The sequence below is a fragment of the Sphaerodactylus townsendi genome, unplaced genomic scaffold (genome assembly GCF_021028975.2).
Source record: "Sphaerodactylus townsendi isolate TG3544 unplaced genomic scaffold, MPM_Stown_v2.3 scaffold_20, whole genome shotgun sequence".
Classification (NCBI taxonomy): domain Eukaryota; kingdom Metazoa; phylum Chordata; class Lepidosauria; order Squamata; family Sphaerodactylidae; genus Sphaerodactylus; species Sphaerodactylus townsendi.
Window position 1 is genome coordinate 824,061 of NW_025950363.1, and position 15,938 is coordinate 839,998.

Here is a 15,938-nt window from a genome sequence, read left to right on the forward strand (position 1 = left end):
TCTCCATTGCAAATATTTTGGTTTATAATGTACCCCCGAGTCACAGATTACATATGACAACCTCAGCATGGGGCTTTCAAGGCAAATGAGGTGGTTTGGCATTGCCTTCCTCTACAGGGTCTTCCTGGTGGTCTTTCAGGTACCAGCCCTGCTTATCTTCCAGATCTGACGAGATTGGACTATACCACCTGCTTTCTCGTAGCCTGGAATAACTTTGTTGGGCTGCACAGAGGGCAGTAATCCAAAATGCAACCCATCTGATGTATAGATGATGATGAAGAAGAAGAGTTGGTTTTTATACTCCACTTTCCTTTACATTTAAGGAAAAATGGCTTACAAGCTCCTTTCCCTTCCTCTCCCCACAACGGGCACCTTGTGAGGCAGGTGGGGCTGAGAGAGTTCTGTGAGAACTGTGACTAGCCCAAGGTCCCCCACAGGCTTTATGTGGAGGAGTGGGGAATCAAACCTGTTTTCCAGAGTAGAGTCTGCCACTCTTAACCACTACACCACACTGTCTCTCAAGTGAGTGATCTATCATGAGTCCAGCTGTGTGGGCTGGGTTTGCATCGGAGGCATATCTGACCCATGTCCAAGCTATTCCATAGTCGCCTGCTTGGTTTCCATTTGGGACCATGCATTTCAAGATTCCAGCACTGAGAACCCCTTTCTAAGCTGGTTTGTTTGTTGAGAAATCTTAATGCAGCTGACGTAGAGTCACATCATCTTTCAGAGAGCTTGATATTTTTACAGGGTGTTTCTCTCACAGGTTGAGCTAAATGCTTCTCTGCCTGAGCTGGGGGCAGAGGTTGTTAATGGCGATCTTTTGGGCCCTGAGCTGCATCTGATCCCCTTCCAAACTTATCCCAGCAGATGTGGTTTTTAGTCTTGCTTTAGGTATGTTTCTCACTGAGGCAGTAAGCCTGTACCAGGAATTACAGTGGTTCAAACTGCAAGTGCAAGTTGAATGGCAGGAGCAGGATAGTCTCATCGTATTATGTAGTGCCCTGGCCCCTACCTGGTGGAACAACCTCCCCCTGACCATCAGGGCCCTGCAGGACCTAGAACAGTTCTGCAGAGCCTGCAGGACGGAGTTGTTCCGCCGGGCTTTTGGTGAGGCCGGCCAGTGAGGCCCCATCCCCATTCCCATCCCCATATACTTTTCCATCTTGTGACTGCCGTATGACTGGGTTACTGATACTGTTGATTAGATTTGTGCTGTTGGAGATATTGGATGACTTAACTTGTTTAACTGAAATGTAATTTATTTTTATTGGGGCATATGGATGTGTTTATTTTAATCTGTACACCGCCCCGAGCCCTTAGGAGATAGGGTGGTATATTAAACCGAACTAATCCATCCATCCATCCATCCATCCATCCATCCATCCATCCATCCATCCATCCATCCATCCATCCATCCATCCATCCATCCATCCATCCATCCATCCATCCATCCATCCATCCATCCATCCATCCATCCATCCATCCATCCATCCATCCATCCATCCATACATACATACATACATACATACATACATAAATACATAAATAAATACATAAATGGGGAGGTAAGGTGATGGAGCATCTATTTTGCATGCAGGCCCCCAGTTCAGTCTCTATCTTCTCCACTTAAAATGGACTATGCTATTGGTGGTGCCACAGGCGTATTGGGGGCGGGGGAAGGGCTCCTGAGACAACTCCTTCTCTGGGCACCCCCCCCCCCCAATGTAGCCCTGACCCCAGTCCCCCCCAGCCTCTGTGCAGGCTGGCTTTTGCCCAAAAGCTGACCTGCGTGGAGGCTGGGGGGGGGGGGGCAAGGCTTGGTGGTGTGCGGCTGGGGTGCACGCCATTTGGTTATGTGGGGGAGTGGGCACCTGGTGTCCCCCACGTGACCAAAAGGCGTGCACCCGTGGACATGGATCACCCCATGTCCTTATAGGCCATACGCCTCCGGGTGGTGCAGACTAGTGCAGACTCAAAATGTACCCATCTGGATGTTTTGTGCCCTGCAAACCTCTGGAATCCATTAATAGTGAATTTGTTAGGGCTGATATATTTACTAGGTCTTCCTAGCCCAGCCTAGCCCAGCCTTTTCCGAGCTTGGAACCTAAGCAAGGTTGGCGCTGCTTAATATTTGGATGGGAGACCACCAAGCAAACCCAGGGTTGCTGTGCAGAGGAAGGCAGTGGCAAACCACCTCTGCTCCCTTCCTGCCCTCTTTCCTTGAACGCCTGATGGTCTGGGAGTCTCCATGAGTCTCCACTTGAAGGCCCACTATTATTATTATTATTATTATTATTATTATTATTATTATTATTATTATTATTATTATTATTATTATTATTATTATTATTATTATTATTATTATTATTAGTTGTTGTTGTTGTTGTTGTTGTTGTTGTTGTTGTTGTTGTTGTTGTTGTTATTTGTAGAGTTTAAAGGCAATGATATGAAAAGCAATGAGGCAGTGTGATAAGTGAATTGTTGCCTTGGGTTCAACAGCAGTTTTGTGGAAGTTAGCAAGAAATGACAATGGTTAACAAAATATTTAGCCTTGTTAACAGGAGTAAGTATGGCCAAAGATTAACTACGGCATGCGTCAGGGTTTATGTTTGGGATTGTGCCGGGTTGTAAGCATCTTAATGGCCCATTACATGTGGAATGCTTGCCTCGGGACTCTTCTCTGTGCAGTGGGCTTGCAGAGGGCTCTTCCTGTGTTTCTCTGTTTACACATGAGGAGGCACTCCCTCTTTTCCTGAGTTTTTCTGCATAGAGCTCTCCAGACCTGGTCCCCTTAACTTCGCCCATCAAGTGATTCTTAAAGGCACAGATCTCATTACACTCAGTAGTCAAGACTGGTGGCTTAGCCCCTTAAGCTGCCCTTATTACTGTTCCAAAAGTCACCCCCCTCCCTTCTCCCAGTGAAAGAGGCAAAAATGTGTGATCAACGTATTTAGATTAATATTTTAAAATAAATCTAATCTAAGTTTAATTTAATCTGGAATTTAAAGGTTTCCTGGTCGTGCTGGAAGTGACATCATCCTGTAGCAGATGATTGCTTTGTCCCTTTTCTCCCACCACCCAACTGAGCAACAGTGGGAATGCCTGGGAGGGGCAGGAGGTCTCTGGCCAAAGCAGGAGAATTGGCACCCCTTGATGGCAGTGATCTTCAACCTTTTTTCACTTGCATGCCCCTAGGCGACCCATTTCCTTCAAACTGCATCCCCATATTAGCAAGCCCATTACACAGTTTTTTTTCATGTACCCCCAAAAGCTCAGGTGTATACCCCTGGGGGGGTATGTGTTCCCCAGGTTGGAAACCATGGATCTACAGGATGCAGAGAGAGAGAGAGGAATTATCTGCAGATGCTCCACTTTTCAGGGCTGTTTTTCTTCGAAAGCTTCTCAACTGACTAGAAACACTCTGTTGGAAAGCGGCATCTTTTGTAAGGGTATCCCTGTTGCTTATTTTCTTTCTCTCTCCCTCTTGCAGATGGATAAAATTCGAGGAAAAAGTGGAACAGGGAGGAGAGAGGTGGAGTAAACCGCACGTTGCCACGTTATCCTTGCACAGCTTGTTTGAGTTGAGGACGTGTATAGAGAAAGGGTCGATCATGTTGGACATGGAAGCCTCATCCCTCCCTCAGGTAGTAGGTAAGCACCACGCTTGCAGAAGCAGCCGTTCTCTTTGATGAAAATGATAGAGTTGGTCACATCAGACTGGACTTCAAATCTCTGCTCCTCTTTCTGCACTTAGACCCTGTGACATTTTTGTGGGACTGTCCTGCCAAACAGAGGCCACATCATATTAGCCAGTACATCAAACAGCAAAGTTAATGGTCCTAATGATCTAGGGCAGTGATGGCGAACCTATGGCACGGGTTCCAGAGCTGACACTCGGAGCCCTCTCTGTGGGCACACACACACAAAGTTCGTCATGTGGGGGTGGAAAAACACCCCCCCAACACACACACATCTAGGCTGGCCTGGGCCACTGAGCACGATATGTGTGCACCGCGGTGAGTAGGGAGGACTCAGCTGGCGGGCCTGGTGCCTGTGCTCTGGGTGGCTGCTGCCCAAGGGAGGGGGGGACGCAGAGGAGGCAGAGGTGCTAGAGAGGCACAGAGCAGTGCATGCGGGACTTGCTGGAGGCTAGAGCAGGCTGGCCCCTGCTTGAGCGGGTGGGGCAGAGGAAGAGGGAGCCAACCAGTTTTTTCTAAACTAAAACCTCAGCATTCAGGTTAAATTGCCGGGTTGGCACTTTGCGATAAATAAGTGGGGTTTGGGTTGCAATTTGGGCACTTGGTCTCAAAAAGGTTCGCCATCACTGATCTAGGGACCTAATTATCGGCAATATGTGGCAATATGAGGCAATAATTATCGGCAATATGAGGAGTGCAAAGTAAAAACCATATGTACACTAGATAGTATTCTATCAGCATCATCTCTATTATAAGATAGGGCTTGATGCCACTCTGCCATGATCGAGTATAAACTAAAAACCAGGGAGAGGTACAGGACAAAATATAAGCTCATAAAAAAATGAGTACCTCCCGGCAATATATCAGAGTGAAAAATATTTTTCTTAAAGTGATATGTGCACAAACGTTCAACCAAACGATTGTAATACAAAACAAGCCACATTGAAAATACACGATGTAACATATAAACCTACAAACATACAACTCAGGTTGTGAGCAGAGCTTAGACTGTGGTACTGCAGCTTGCCGCTCTCCACCACAGGGCTCCTTAGACTTCATCTGAAGCCTTTGAATCCCCCTGCTCCATTATAGTCTAGAGTGACTAGGAGTGGCCAACCTATGGTGCTCCAGATGTTCATGGACTACAATTCCCATCAGCCCCTGTGTGTGTGTGTGTGTGTGTGTGTGTGTATGTGTGTGTGTGTGTGTGTTTAGTTAGAGGCACCAAAATTTGCAGCATAGCTGCTGGTGATTCTCCTTACAAAAAACACCTCGAGCTTGATAAAGATTGGGTCCCGGGATCCAATTTGTTGGCCCCCATTGTTTTGCTCCATTGGGGGGCTAATAAAATTGGACCCCCCGACACAGTCTTTACCAGCCTGAGGGTTCTTGTGAGGAGAGTCATCAGCAATTATGCTGCAAATTTGGTTTCTCTACCATAACCCCCCCCCCTCGAGCTGTGAAAAGATTTCCCCATAGTGTATAACGGAGCTGAAATTTTTCGGTATTCATGAAAAAACCCTGGAAAAAACCCATACTTGTATGAGGATATGGCTTTTTTCAGAAATACAACTTTTTTGGGGGGGGGGGGGTCTGATATACCTGCCTCCAAAAAATAATTTTTTGTTATTGTTTGTTCACTCTTATCCTTCACTTCAATGTGAGCAATGTATCCATGTAGAACAGTGATGGCGAACCTATGGCACAGGTGCCAGAGGTGGCACTCGGAGCCTTCTCTGTGGGCACGCACACAGAGTTTGTCATGTGGGAAGCGGAAAATCACCCCCCCACACACACACACATCTAGGCTGGCCTGGGCTGCTGAGCACAACGTGCGTGCACCGCGGTAAGCAGGGAGGACTCGGCTGGTGGACCTGGTGCCTGTGCTCCGGGTGGCTGCTGCCTGAAGGGGGTGGGTGGGCGCAGAGGAGGCAGAGATGCTGGAGAGACACAGAGAGACACAGAGTGATGCGCGTGGGACTTGCTGGAGGCTAGAGCAGGCTGGCCCCTGCTCAAGCAGGTGGGGCGGAGGAAGAGGGAGCCAACCGTTTTTTTTCTAAACTAAACCTCAGCATTCAGGTTAAATTGCCAGGTTGGCACTTTGCGATAATTGAGTGGGGTTTGGGTTGCGATTTGGGCACTCGGACTCAAAAAGGTTCGCCATCACTGATGTAGAATATGCACAGGACAACTTTTGTTCCACTGAATCTGATGTAACCCGAGGCAAAGTTGCTGATGTTATCATCTGTGCCAGCTAAGTACACTTCCCAGGTTAACTGGTGGCTCAGGTGTGTAACGTTTGATGGAAGAATCTGGGGATTTTCTGGCCTCGGAGCTTCCTTGTGACCCGTTTTCTTCTTCTTCATTTGTTGTCTCCTTCTTGTCATCCCCTTTTCGGCCCACAATCTTTGCTTCCGTGTACCAGAGATGGTCGTCGACAATCAGATCGAGACGGGGCTGTTGAAGCAAGACATGAAGGATAAAGTCACCTATACGCTGCTCAGGAAGCATCGGCATCAGACCAAAAAATCCAACCTGCGCTCGCTGGCCGACATTGGAAAGACCGTCTCCAGTGCAAGTAGGATGTTTACCAACCCCGATAATGGTAATGCAGAGGCCAGTGGGCTGTGGCCTTCCTTTAGAGACCCACCGAAAAGAAACTAACCCCACCATCATCTCATGGCAATGCATCTAACCTCACAAGTAGAGTAGCAGACCATACTGACCCACGCATCAGTTATGGCTTCTGAAGGCTTCTAATTCTGCGGTCATCGCTCTAACCATATCTCCACTGGATTAACAGCGTGAAAAGATATGGACGTGTTTTGTGGTTGTCCGTCTTCTAACCGAACACATGTCTGTTAGTGGTCAACAAATAAGACTTGAGTGAAGCATATAGCATTATGCACTTAACGGGCCCTTTGAAGGGTGAGGTGACCCTTGCCGAACCGAGGAGGTGAGTGGCCCACCAAGTCTGGTCACACCAAAAAAAGGTTTTGAACATTCGACGTATCATATCAAATACTGTTGAAGGCTTTTCATGGCTGGGATCACGAGGGTATTGTGGGTTTTCCGGGTTGTATGGCTGTGTTCCCGGAGTATTTTCTCCTGACATTTCACCTGCATCTGCGTTTGGCATCTTCAGAGGATCTGATGGTCGTAAAGCAAGTGGAGTGTATATACCTGTGGAATGTCCAGAGTGGGAGAATCCACAGGTATATATACTCCACTTGCTTTACAACCATCAGATCCTCTGAAGATGCCAGCCACAGACGCAGGTGAAACGTCAGGAGAAAATTCTACTGGAACACGGCCATACAACCCGGAAAACCCACAACGCCATTTCAAGTACTGATTTAGACTTCTGCAGGGCTTTTGTTAGATCCCAGTAAATCAGTGCACTAATTGGGAAAGGACACATTAATGCTTCTAGCTCTTGAAAGGGAAGTCATGCTCCCAAACCCCAGAAATCAAATGGCTGAGCACGGGCAACCAGAGGGAATGGTAGGGGGTATGGACTTGCAAAATAGGTATAGAAGCAATGCCACAACGTCACTTCCAGCATGACCTTGGAAGTGACGTCAGTGTGTCGGCATGGTGCTGTAGGATTCAAGCAGAACTCTATGGTTTTACAGTAGAGTTTGGGTGGAATCCTAGAGCATCACACTGACACCACTTCTTTCTTTGTGCTAGGATTCACGTCTATTCCCACTCCTGAGGTTCTAGAGTGGGAGGTCTCCTGCTATAACTATAATGGGATACTTGGCTACCCTGCCATCATCTGTTTAGGGAGGAGGGAAAGCCCTGAAATCTCCTGATTTCTGAGCTTTTCTTTAGGATTTTGAATAAGTCGCAAAATGTACAGTTTTCCAGGAAAATGTACAGTAGGCCAGGAAAAAAATTCTGATTTTGTTTTAAAGTCAGAGTCTGGAGCCCAAAAAGTTTACACTAATCATCATCAACAAAGAAGCGAATATCATCCAATTGTGGCTTAACCTGTACCCTCCTTTACATGCAAATTTCATTGTTCCTATTTATTTATTTTACCGATTTTATACCCCTGCCTTTCGGCCTTCACAAGGGCCACCAGGGTAGCTAACAAATCAAGACGTTCCCGATAAAATCATGTTTAAAAACCATTAAAAACCAACCTCCAAGCTTCAATAAAACAATTAAAACCAGAGTTAAAACATGTACAAAACAAAAAGAGGCATTAAAAATATTGGTCAGGAAGGGGGGATGACTGAGGGAATACCTAAGGAAACAGAAAAGTGCTCAGCTGCTGGACGAAGATGGCAAGAGAAGAGGGAAGACAAATCTTCCAGTGTTATTCTCAACCCTTTCCCCAGATGGTAAGGAGCAAAAACTACCAGGCCACAGCCTGGAAAACCTACAACATCCAGTTAAAAATGGTTTCCCCAGTAATCAGATATACCTTTTCTCGACAGAGTGAAATGAATTTTCATTGGATAATCTATAACCTTTGAAATTCATTGAGGGGAAGTAACTTCCTGTGTTCAAAGGCACAGAAAACAGAGATTGGGACTTGCTGCCATGCTCTTAGCCGATGCTGGGAAGGGCAGACTACACCTGTGAAATTCAAGGCTGACTTTCTGTTCTTTGGACATACAGTGCCTCTGAAACATTGGTACTTCGGAGAGAGGCTTTCTGCGTTGGTTTGTAGGAATCCCTTCCGAGGGGCCGCCTCTCTATTGCTGCCTTTTCTGGACCCTGCCTCTCATTCAAGGCTGCTTCACGTTTTTTATATCTATGCATGCCCAATTTTTCTTGCCAATCTTCTCTCGTTGCTATTTTGCACAGCCTCAGCACCTTGACATGTCATAGGGTTTGTGCAAGGGAACATCTTGTGCACTAACCTAATTCACTTCATTCAAGTTTGGAGTTATGCTGCAATTCAGTGAGCAGGTTGTATGTAAGGGAGGATTTGTGAGATCAGCTGACATTACCAGATGATTACCTGGTAATCGGAACCTTACATAGTTCTGCTGGCTATCCCCAAAGTCACCTTCTTCAGTATGTAAGAAATATTGCATGTGCTGAACCTAACGACACATGAGAAGGGTATCAGTTGGCTCAGGCTTAACTTCACGCTGGTATTATATTTGCGATGTCATGGTGCCACAGTACTCCAGAAAATTAGATGCCCCATCAGACAGATAATTATTTGGGTTATGTTGGACCAAGAATCAAATTTCCCAATACAATTATGTGACGTTTCGAACCTTGGCTCCGCGAGAGAATATAATATCCGAAGGCCGAAATCTTCGGCTCAAAGCTAAAATGAGGAAACTCGGTGATTTCGGCTATAAATTTCTCAGCTTTGACCCCTTGATGTGAAACAATAGTTTGGGGAGAAGAAAAGCTATCATTTATTTATCACAATTATTTATTTAAAGTTGAAGTTGTTAAAAAATGCATCAGGAAAGGCAATGGTAGACAATTAGGCACATTGTGGGACCGAACAATGGAACTGAATTCTTTTAAGTGTCATTCACATTCTTCTAAGGGACTGAATAATGCATTAATGGAGTTTCAAAATAATGAGAAAAGGAGACACAGAAATGGTAGTGGTAGAAGTGGAGGTTATTCTCTGGGTGGTATTTAGAACGAGCAAGCAAAAGGAGTCATTATCGTGGTATTTTGAAGTGTCACAAAATGAAGTATGTTTCATTCACTGATGCGTTTGTCGGTTGTGAATAATTGCTGAAACAGAGGCCATCTTTCAGAAGAGCAGACTATCAGTTGATTTGCTAATAAACTTATCTGGATGAGGCTATTGTTCAACAAACTGCTAATCCAGTCACTGTTTGACAAGTTTATGGGCCCTCCTAGATGTCTTTTGTAGTACAATCACCAATAGATATTTATGAACTCTTTAATATGAAAGCTTTAAAGACTTTTTCTTCTCTTCTTTGGGTGTGACTGTCCAAGGGGAAATAAAATAAAAGTCATCCCAGTAACACATCATAATATTATTTATTTATTTATTTATCTGGGAACTTATTTCTCCATCACTGAAGTCCTGGGGCAGAGTACAATCACGATAAAATAAAATAAAACCATCCTAACTACTTTAAAAACCGTCCCCATCCTCCACCATAACCCTCCTAAAATACATAATTGACCATTCCTCATAATGCCCCCTCCCCAAACATTTCAAAAATTGGGCTGGGGCTGAACCCATCGAGCGTCAGTATAGGGATAACCGGTACCAACTAAAAGAGAGTATGGAGGGGAAGGAGAGGGTGAGGCACCACCGAGGAGGGGTTACCCATATACTGGGGTAAAAGGGTGGTCTTGGCCAGGTGCCTAAACTCTTGCAGAGTTGATGCTTGCTGGACCTCTGGGGGGAGAGTGTTCCATAGCACTGGGGCTACCACAGAGAAAGCACTCTCGGCGGCCCACATCCTCCAAATCTCAGAAGCCAGTGTTCTTCCTTGGTTACTGCGAGTCCAGCAGCGCCTTAGAGACTGACAAGAATTTTGAGCTATGAGCTTTTAAGAGTAAAAGTTCCCTTCATCAGATGCCTGTGGAACACAGGGTGTTGTATCCTTCACGTAAGTCAAGGATTGTCAGACTGTGTTCTAGGTCTCAGATACGTTTTGTGGTCTCTAATTGCCTTTCCAAATTCTGATCAGAATGTGGCAAGTTTTTTTTTGCTATGTAATGCCCATGGTCAATAAAAACCAATGATGAAAAGAAATCAGTTTTTATAAACCGAATTATGATGCTTTTTAATGTAGTAACGTTAATTGCAGCTTCACTTTGCTGACGGAAGGGGGGGACAATTTAATTAATCCCTCCCCTATTGTAGGCTGTTGGGCTCCTGAATTGCCATTCTTAGGAGATAGGTGTCAGTTCTCCTGATCAGGCAATAAATCACTTGCTGGTTTCAAGGGCCATTTCTGCACAGGCCAAATACAGCGCCCTGGGGATGGCAAAAACGCCGTCCCCAGGGAGCTGTTCTAGATAGCGATAGCTGCTTTCAGGCAGCCGCTGCTGCTGCAGTCGCGTGTCTGCCTTCTTCTTTCAGCGAAAGGAAGCCGCCATTTTCCCACCTCACTCCCCGAGCGAGGTTGTTGGAAAACAGCGGCTTCCAGCTGAAAGGCGCCATCCCTTCCCCCTGTGCCCGATCGACCTACCTTCTCTGCAACCGTCCTGCGCGTCACCGAGGCCTAGGGACATGCCCCCCTGCCCTGCGACTCTGGAGCGATCGCGCAGGGTGGGGGGCGTGTCCCCTAGCCTCGGCGACACGCCAGATGGTCGCAGAGAAGGTAGGTCGATTGATCATTCGACGGCGCCCATGCCGCACCATCTTCTCCTTTCTGTTCAAGTTACTGGGACCGCTCAAGCTCCCAACAACCCAGCAGGTCATCAAAATGAAATGGCCAAGGATTTTATTGAAGACATGAAAGGAACATAGGAAGACAGTTCTGCAAAAAAGGTGCCAGGCAGTTGATAATATGATGCAGCAGATCCCCACCCCCGGTGTAAAATAAGACAGTCAGAAGAGTCCAGCCTGGAGGCCCATCCCAACCGCAGACCTTCAAGGCCAGAACAAGTAGATAAATCTGCACCTGCAAAAAGCGAAAGCAATCCCCTGTAATTCCCCCCTCCCAACAATGGCATCCTGAAAATAGGGAACCTCGAGAAACAGCAGCAGGGAAATTTAGTATGTTTTTATGTCGGAGTTTTATGGGCTGTTGTTGTTTTATTTGTATGGTTGCCCTAATTTATCTGTATTAATTGTTGTACACCGCCCGGAGCCCCTCGGGGACGGGGCGGTATAAAAATCGAAATAATAAATAAACAAACAAACAAACAAACAAACAAACAAACAAACAAACTTGGGGTTTGCAGTGGGAGCGGGGAATTGACAAAACGTTGCCCCCACCCCACCTTCTGTGGGCAGAAGTTTCTTATTCTAGTCGAAATTTACCTCTGTATTAATTATTGTTCTTGCTTTGCGTTAATTAAAACAGATAAGGCTGTCATTGTTACAGCATTAGATTAACGGACATGGTAGTGTGCTAAATACATGGATTAGAAAGCTGGGAATAATGATTTGAACTGGCCCTTTGGCATGGTCATTGAAACCATGGTTTATTGGTATTGCTTTAAATCGATCCACCCCCCAGCAGTGTCTTGGTTGCGGGTGAGCTTACAGCCTTCTTAATGGGGATGCTCTTACTGCTAAGTAGCACCAACTTTATTTATTTATTTATTTATTGGTTAAACTTATATACTGCCCTCCCCCGAAGGGCTCAGGGCGGTGAACAACAAAACAGAAATAGAGCACATAAACCAAAGACTAAAATCCATTAAATATTAATTAAATTGGCTCTATATAAAATAAAATAGCCCCACCCCATTAAAACGCAGCATACTAAAATCAACATAATAGATGGCACCTACTATCAAAACCCCTAAAAACCAGAAGGGGGGGCGACGGCAGGATCCACTGATGTTATAGGGGGCTTATTGTAGAGCTTGATCATCTAAGACATCAGCTTTTGTAGGAATGCACACTTGTGGCCATCTGGGCTACTGCCTGGAGAATTTCAGATGATTAGCTGCCTTGGGCCCTTTCTGCACAGCAAATTAAGACTGGGTTGCTCCCGAGATAAATGAACCCTGGGCCATCACAGAATTTTTGTCATTCGGAAGACTGAAATATTTTATGGCCCTGGGCTTGGTCCCACAGCTCAGTTCTAATATCAGCACAGGCAAGAAAAAATAGTTTTTTTAATGTTTATTTTATTTTCATTTCAACTCCCAAACAGAAATAAATAAAATATAACAACAGTGGGCATAAGTACATTTATATGAGTGGGCTGCTAAGCGAAAACTTTGTTGACAAAGTCGTACAAACTTTGGCTGAATTTTAGCTGGTTTTACTGGACTGCCCAGAATCAAGTGGCAGGACCCTCTGTTCGCTCAGGGCTGTTTTCCTTGCATGCACTGCCGTCAGAAGTTGGCGAAAGCACATGGCCCGAATTTTCGTTCACTGACTTTTCGTTCTATGTTGAATTAACCTGTGCATCTGAATGCTTCTCTGTCTTGCTTTTGCAATTGCTTTGGGCTTTTCTCATTTCTCTTTCTTAATTCTTCCTTCCTCCTCCTCCTTCTTGCTGCTGCTTCTGACTTCTGCTTCTGCCTTCTGCTTGCAACACTAAAGCCCGCAACCCGCTAGAGAGTTCAGTGCCCTGCCTAGCAACCCGCACACTGGACGATGAAATTCGGGTGCAGCGCAGCCCCAGCGTGGGATGGCTAAGTAAGTGGGCGCTTGGCCGGGTTCCTTTTCTGTGGGGACGTGGTGCGTAAAGGTGGATGTGCACTGGGGGAAAGAGGAAGAACCAAAACGTTATTCTGCTGATAATAGGCCAAAATGTGGACCCCTCTCTGAACACAAATGCCGTGTAATGCTTTATATTGGGATGAAACCAAACAACACATGTCTTACCCTGAATATCTCTGATACCTTTGGACCATTGAGGTCAATATTGTCTACTCAGGCTGGCAGTGGTCCTCCTGAGGTGTTTCTAGGTTGAACTGCCCATCTTTCTCACTCATTCTCTCCTACCTGGTCCTTTTAGCACAACTGCGGAGATAGTGCGCAGGGATCAGTAACCTGGGGGCCTTTCTGCAGATCAAACGACAAAGAACTCTTTTCTGTGCGTAGCCACCTGGCCTCCTCCCTACACAAATAGTTGGTTTGGGGTATTTCTTTAAGGACAGTCACTCTCTCTCCTCCAGGGAAAGAGAATTATGGTTTGGAGTTCGAATTGAGCCTGGTGGGCGGTATTGTGCTTCCGTCATTATGCAAGCTCATCCTAGACACTAGCCTTTAGAAGTTGAGCTTTGACATCAGTCCTTGTAGTTGGCAAGCAAGACCGGATTCCCGTGTGGATTCTGGCCACAAGCCAAAATGTGTAAACATGGGGCAAAGTTGTTGCCGCCCTCTGCCTCTATCTGGTGCTAAATCCAATCCAATGCTCTTCCTAGCTGAATAGATCTGCATCAGGCTACCAGCTCTTCTGCTTTCAGCCACTTGACCTGAAATGCTCATAACTGAAGTTGATCCATGTCTAGATTCAGGTCCTGGTCTGGGCCATTTGGTGCTGTATCTGAACCAGTTCAGTGCAGCTCCATAGCAAAAAACTGGGATGCAGGAATCCCTTTCCTTTACATACAGGAGCGGAATGGGATATGCTTGGTTTTCATGATCCTCTTGTGGTGAGGATGAATGACCATGAGTGAAATATTACACCGTTCCTTAATTATCATTATCACAAAGACTTTGCACCATGAGTTTGGCTGGGACATATAATCTTATTCCGTAACAGCGGAGCGGAGATTTAGACTAGGATATTTCATGTCTCACGGTAGCATCTTCCTACATGCTCTGCCATTACTTCCTTCTTATTTTGGTTACACATTCCTTGCCTGAAGTTAGCTCAAAATGAAGAAAAACAAGATTATTATGGCTCCTTGAATAGCCAAATTAGGAAGATTTTATCCTCCGCATGTTCATCCCAACTCTGAATCTTTTCTGTAGTTTAATCAGCATAGTATCTTTTTTTTTCGGGTCTCTGGCAGGTTGAAATTCCAAATTTCTTCTTCCTCCTCTTCTCTGCTTTCCCTCAACTTCCTAGAACCCTTGGTGTTGGCCCGAACCTTTGGCACTAGGATTCTAGAGGCTGATCTACGATGGCTCCCATCAGTCTTTTGCATGGCCAATTGGCCATGCTAAGTAGGAACATGGGAATTGTGGTCCATATAATATCTGGAGCCCAATTGTTGCCCCAGCGTCGACTGATCTAAGGTCAATGCAATTTTATTGACATCTATCCTCACTTTCTGTAGCCTTAAGCGTTGGGCAGATTGCCTTTTAAAAGACAGTTGCTCTCAGCCACACACACACCCCCAAGAAAGGAAGCTGCATACAAAACATGAAGGGATCTTAGAGTGAAATCTAATTTCTTTTCCCACTGTGTCATCTGTTATTCCCTTTCTATTCCTATATTCTGCAATGGTGTAATACTCTTTTCTGCATTCCTCACTAAAGTTGGCTAACTGTATGAAAGCAGTAATTAAACTGGTATAGAAGAAGAGAGGAGTTTGGATTTGCTTCTACCTCTTTAATCTTCTCTCCTGTGGGCGTTATATCTCAAGGTGGCTTCACAAGCTCCTTTCCTTCCTCTCCCCTGGCTCTGACATCTTGTGAGGTGGGTGGGCTGAGGAGGATTTTAGAGGGGAATCTTTGATTGGCTCAAAGTCACCCAGCAGGAATGTAGGAATACAGAAACACATCTGGTTCACCAGATAAGCCTCAGCCACTCAGGTTAAGTCAGGCGTGGGGAATCAAGCCCAGTTCTCCAGATTAGAATCCACCTGCTCTTAACCACTACACCACGCTGGCTAGGTCAGGCTGTTCCCTTAAAAATCTGTTGCTCTTGGATATGTTGGTGGGACCAACCATTCCAATTCTGAAATCGGATGCAGATCCCTTGGACTCCAAATCAAGTACTTTTCTTAGATCCATTTTTTCCTAACAGGAGGGTGGGTTAAATGTTCTGCCTTAGAAGTCTAGTTACGCAACTCAAGGAGACTAATTTTAGAATGCATTTGATAAATATGGAAATTCATCTTTCCAGACAGCTCAATTACAGGTCAAGCCAATGCTGTTTTGACCTCCTGGATTACAATGTGATGGGTGAGACCCCTTCCTCTCAATACAGGGCAGCCACGTTTGTGGCAAACCACCTCAAATGTCTCCTGTTTGAAAACCCTGTGGTCCACCAAAGTCCAAGTCTGTTCGCCACTTCACACTGTGAAGTCACACTTGACTTATGGTGACCCCATAGGTTTTCAAAACAGGAGACATTTGGAGGTGGTTTGCCTCCCCATGGCTGAGAGGAAGGGGTTCGCAGAGAGAACTATAACTGGCCCAGGGCCCCCCTACAGGCTTCATGTGGAGGAGTGACTAATTGGACCCGGATCTCCAGATTAGTATCCACTGTGCTGAACCACTGTACCATACTGAATCTTCTAGTTCCAGTGCCTGCCATCTAATGGAAGAGTAGATACATTATATTGTTTTAATATATGAATGTTATTGTTTTAATGTTGTGAGTTGTTAGCCACCCGATGCTGGCTTCAGTCAGGAAAGGGCGGGATAAAAGTCTAATCACTAAAATAAGCCATAAATAATAG

At 45.6% G+C, this 15,938-nt stretch overlaps 1 protein-coding gene across 1 annotated transcript in view; it reads left to right on the top strand.

Annotated features, from left to right (window-relative positions):
- Nucleotides 1-15,938, top strand: part of SLC4A4 (solute carrier family 4 member 4) — a 260,367-nt gene that overhangs the window by 124,629 nt on the left and 119,800 nt on the right. The window contains 3 exon segments of the mRNA XM_048482738.1: nt 3,494-3,654; nt 6,127-6,306; nt 12,901-12,996. Of these exon segments, the coding sequence (XP_048338695.1) occupies nt 3,494-3,654; nt 6,127-6,306; nt 12,901-12,996 (437 nt within the window).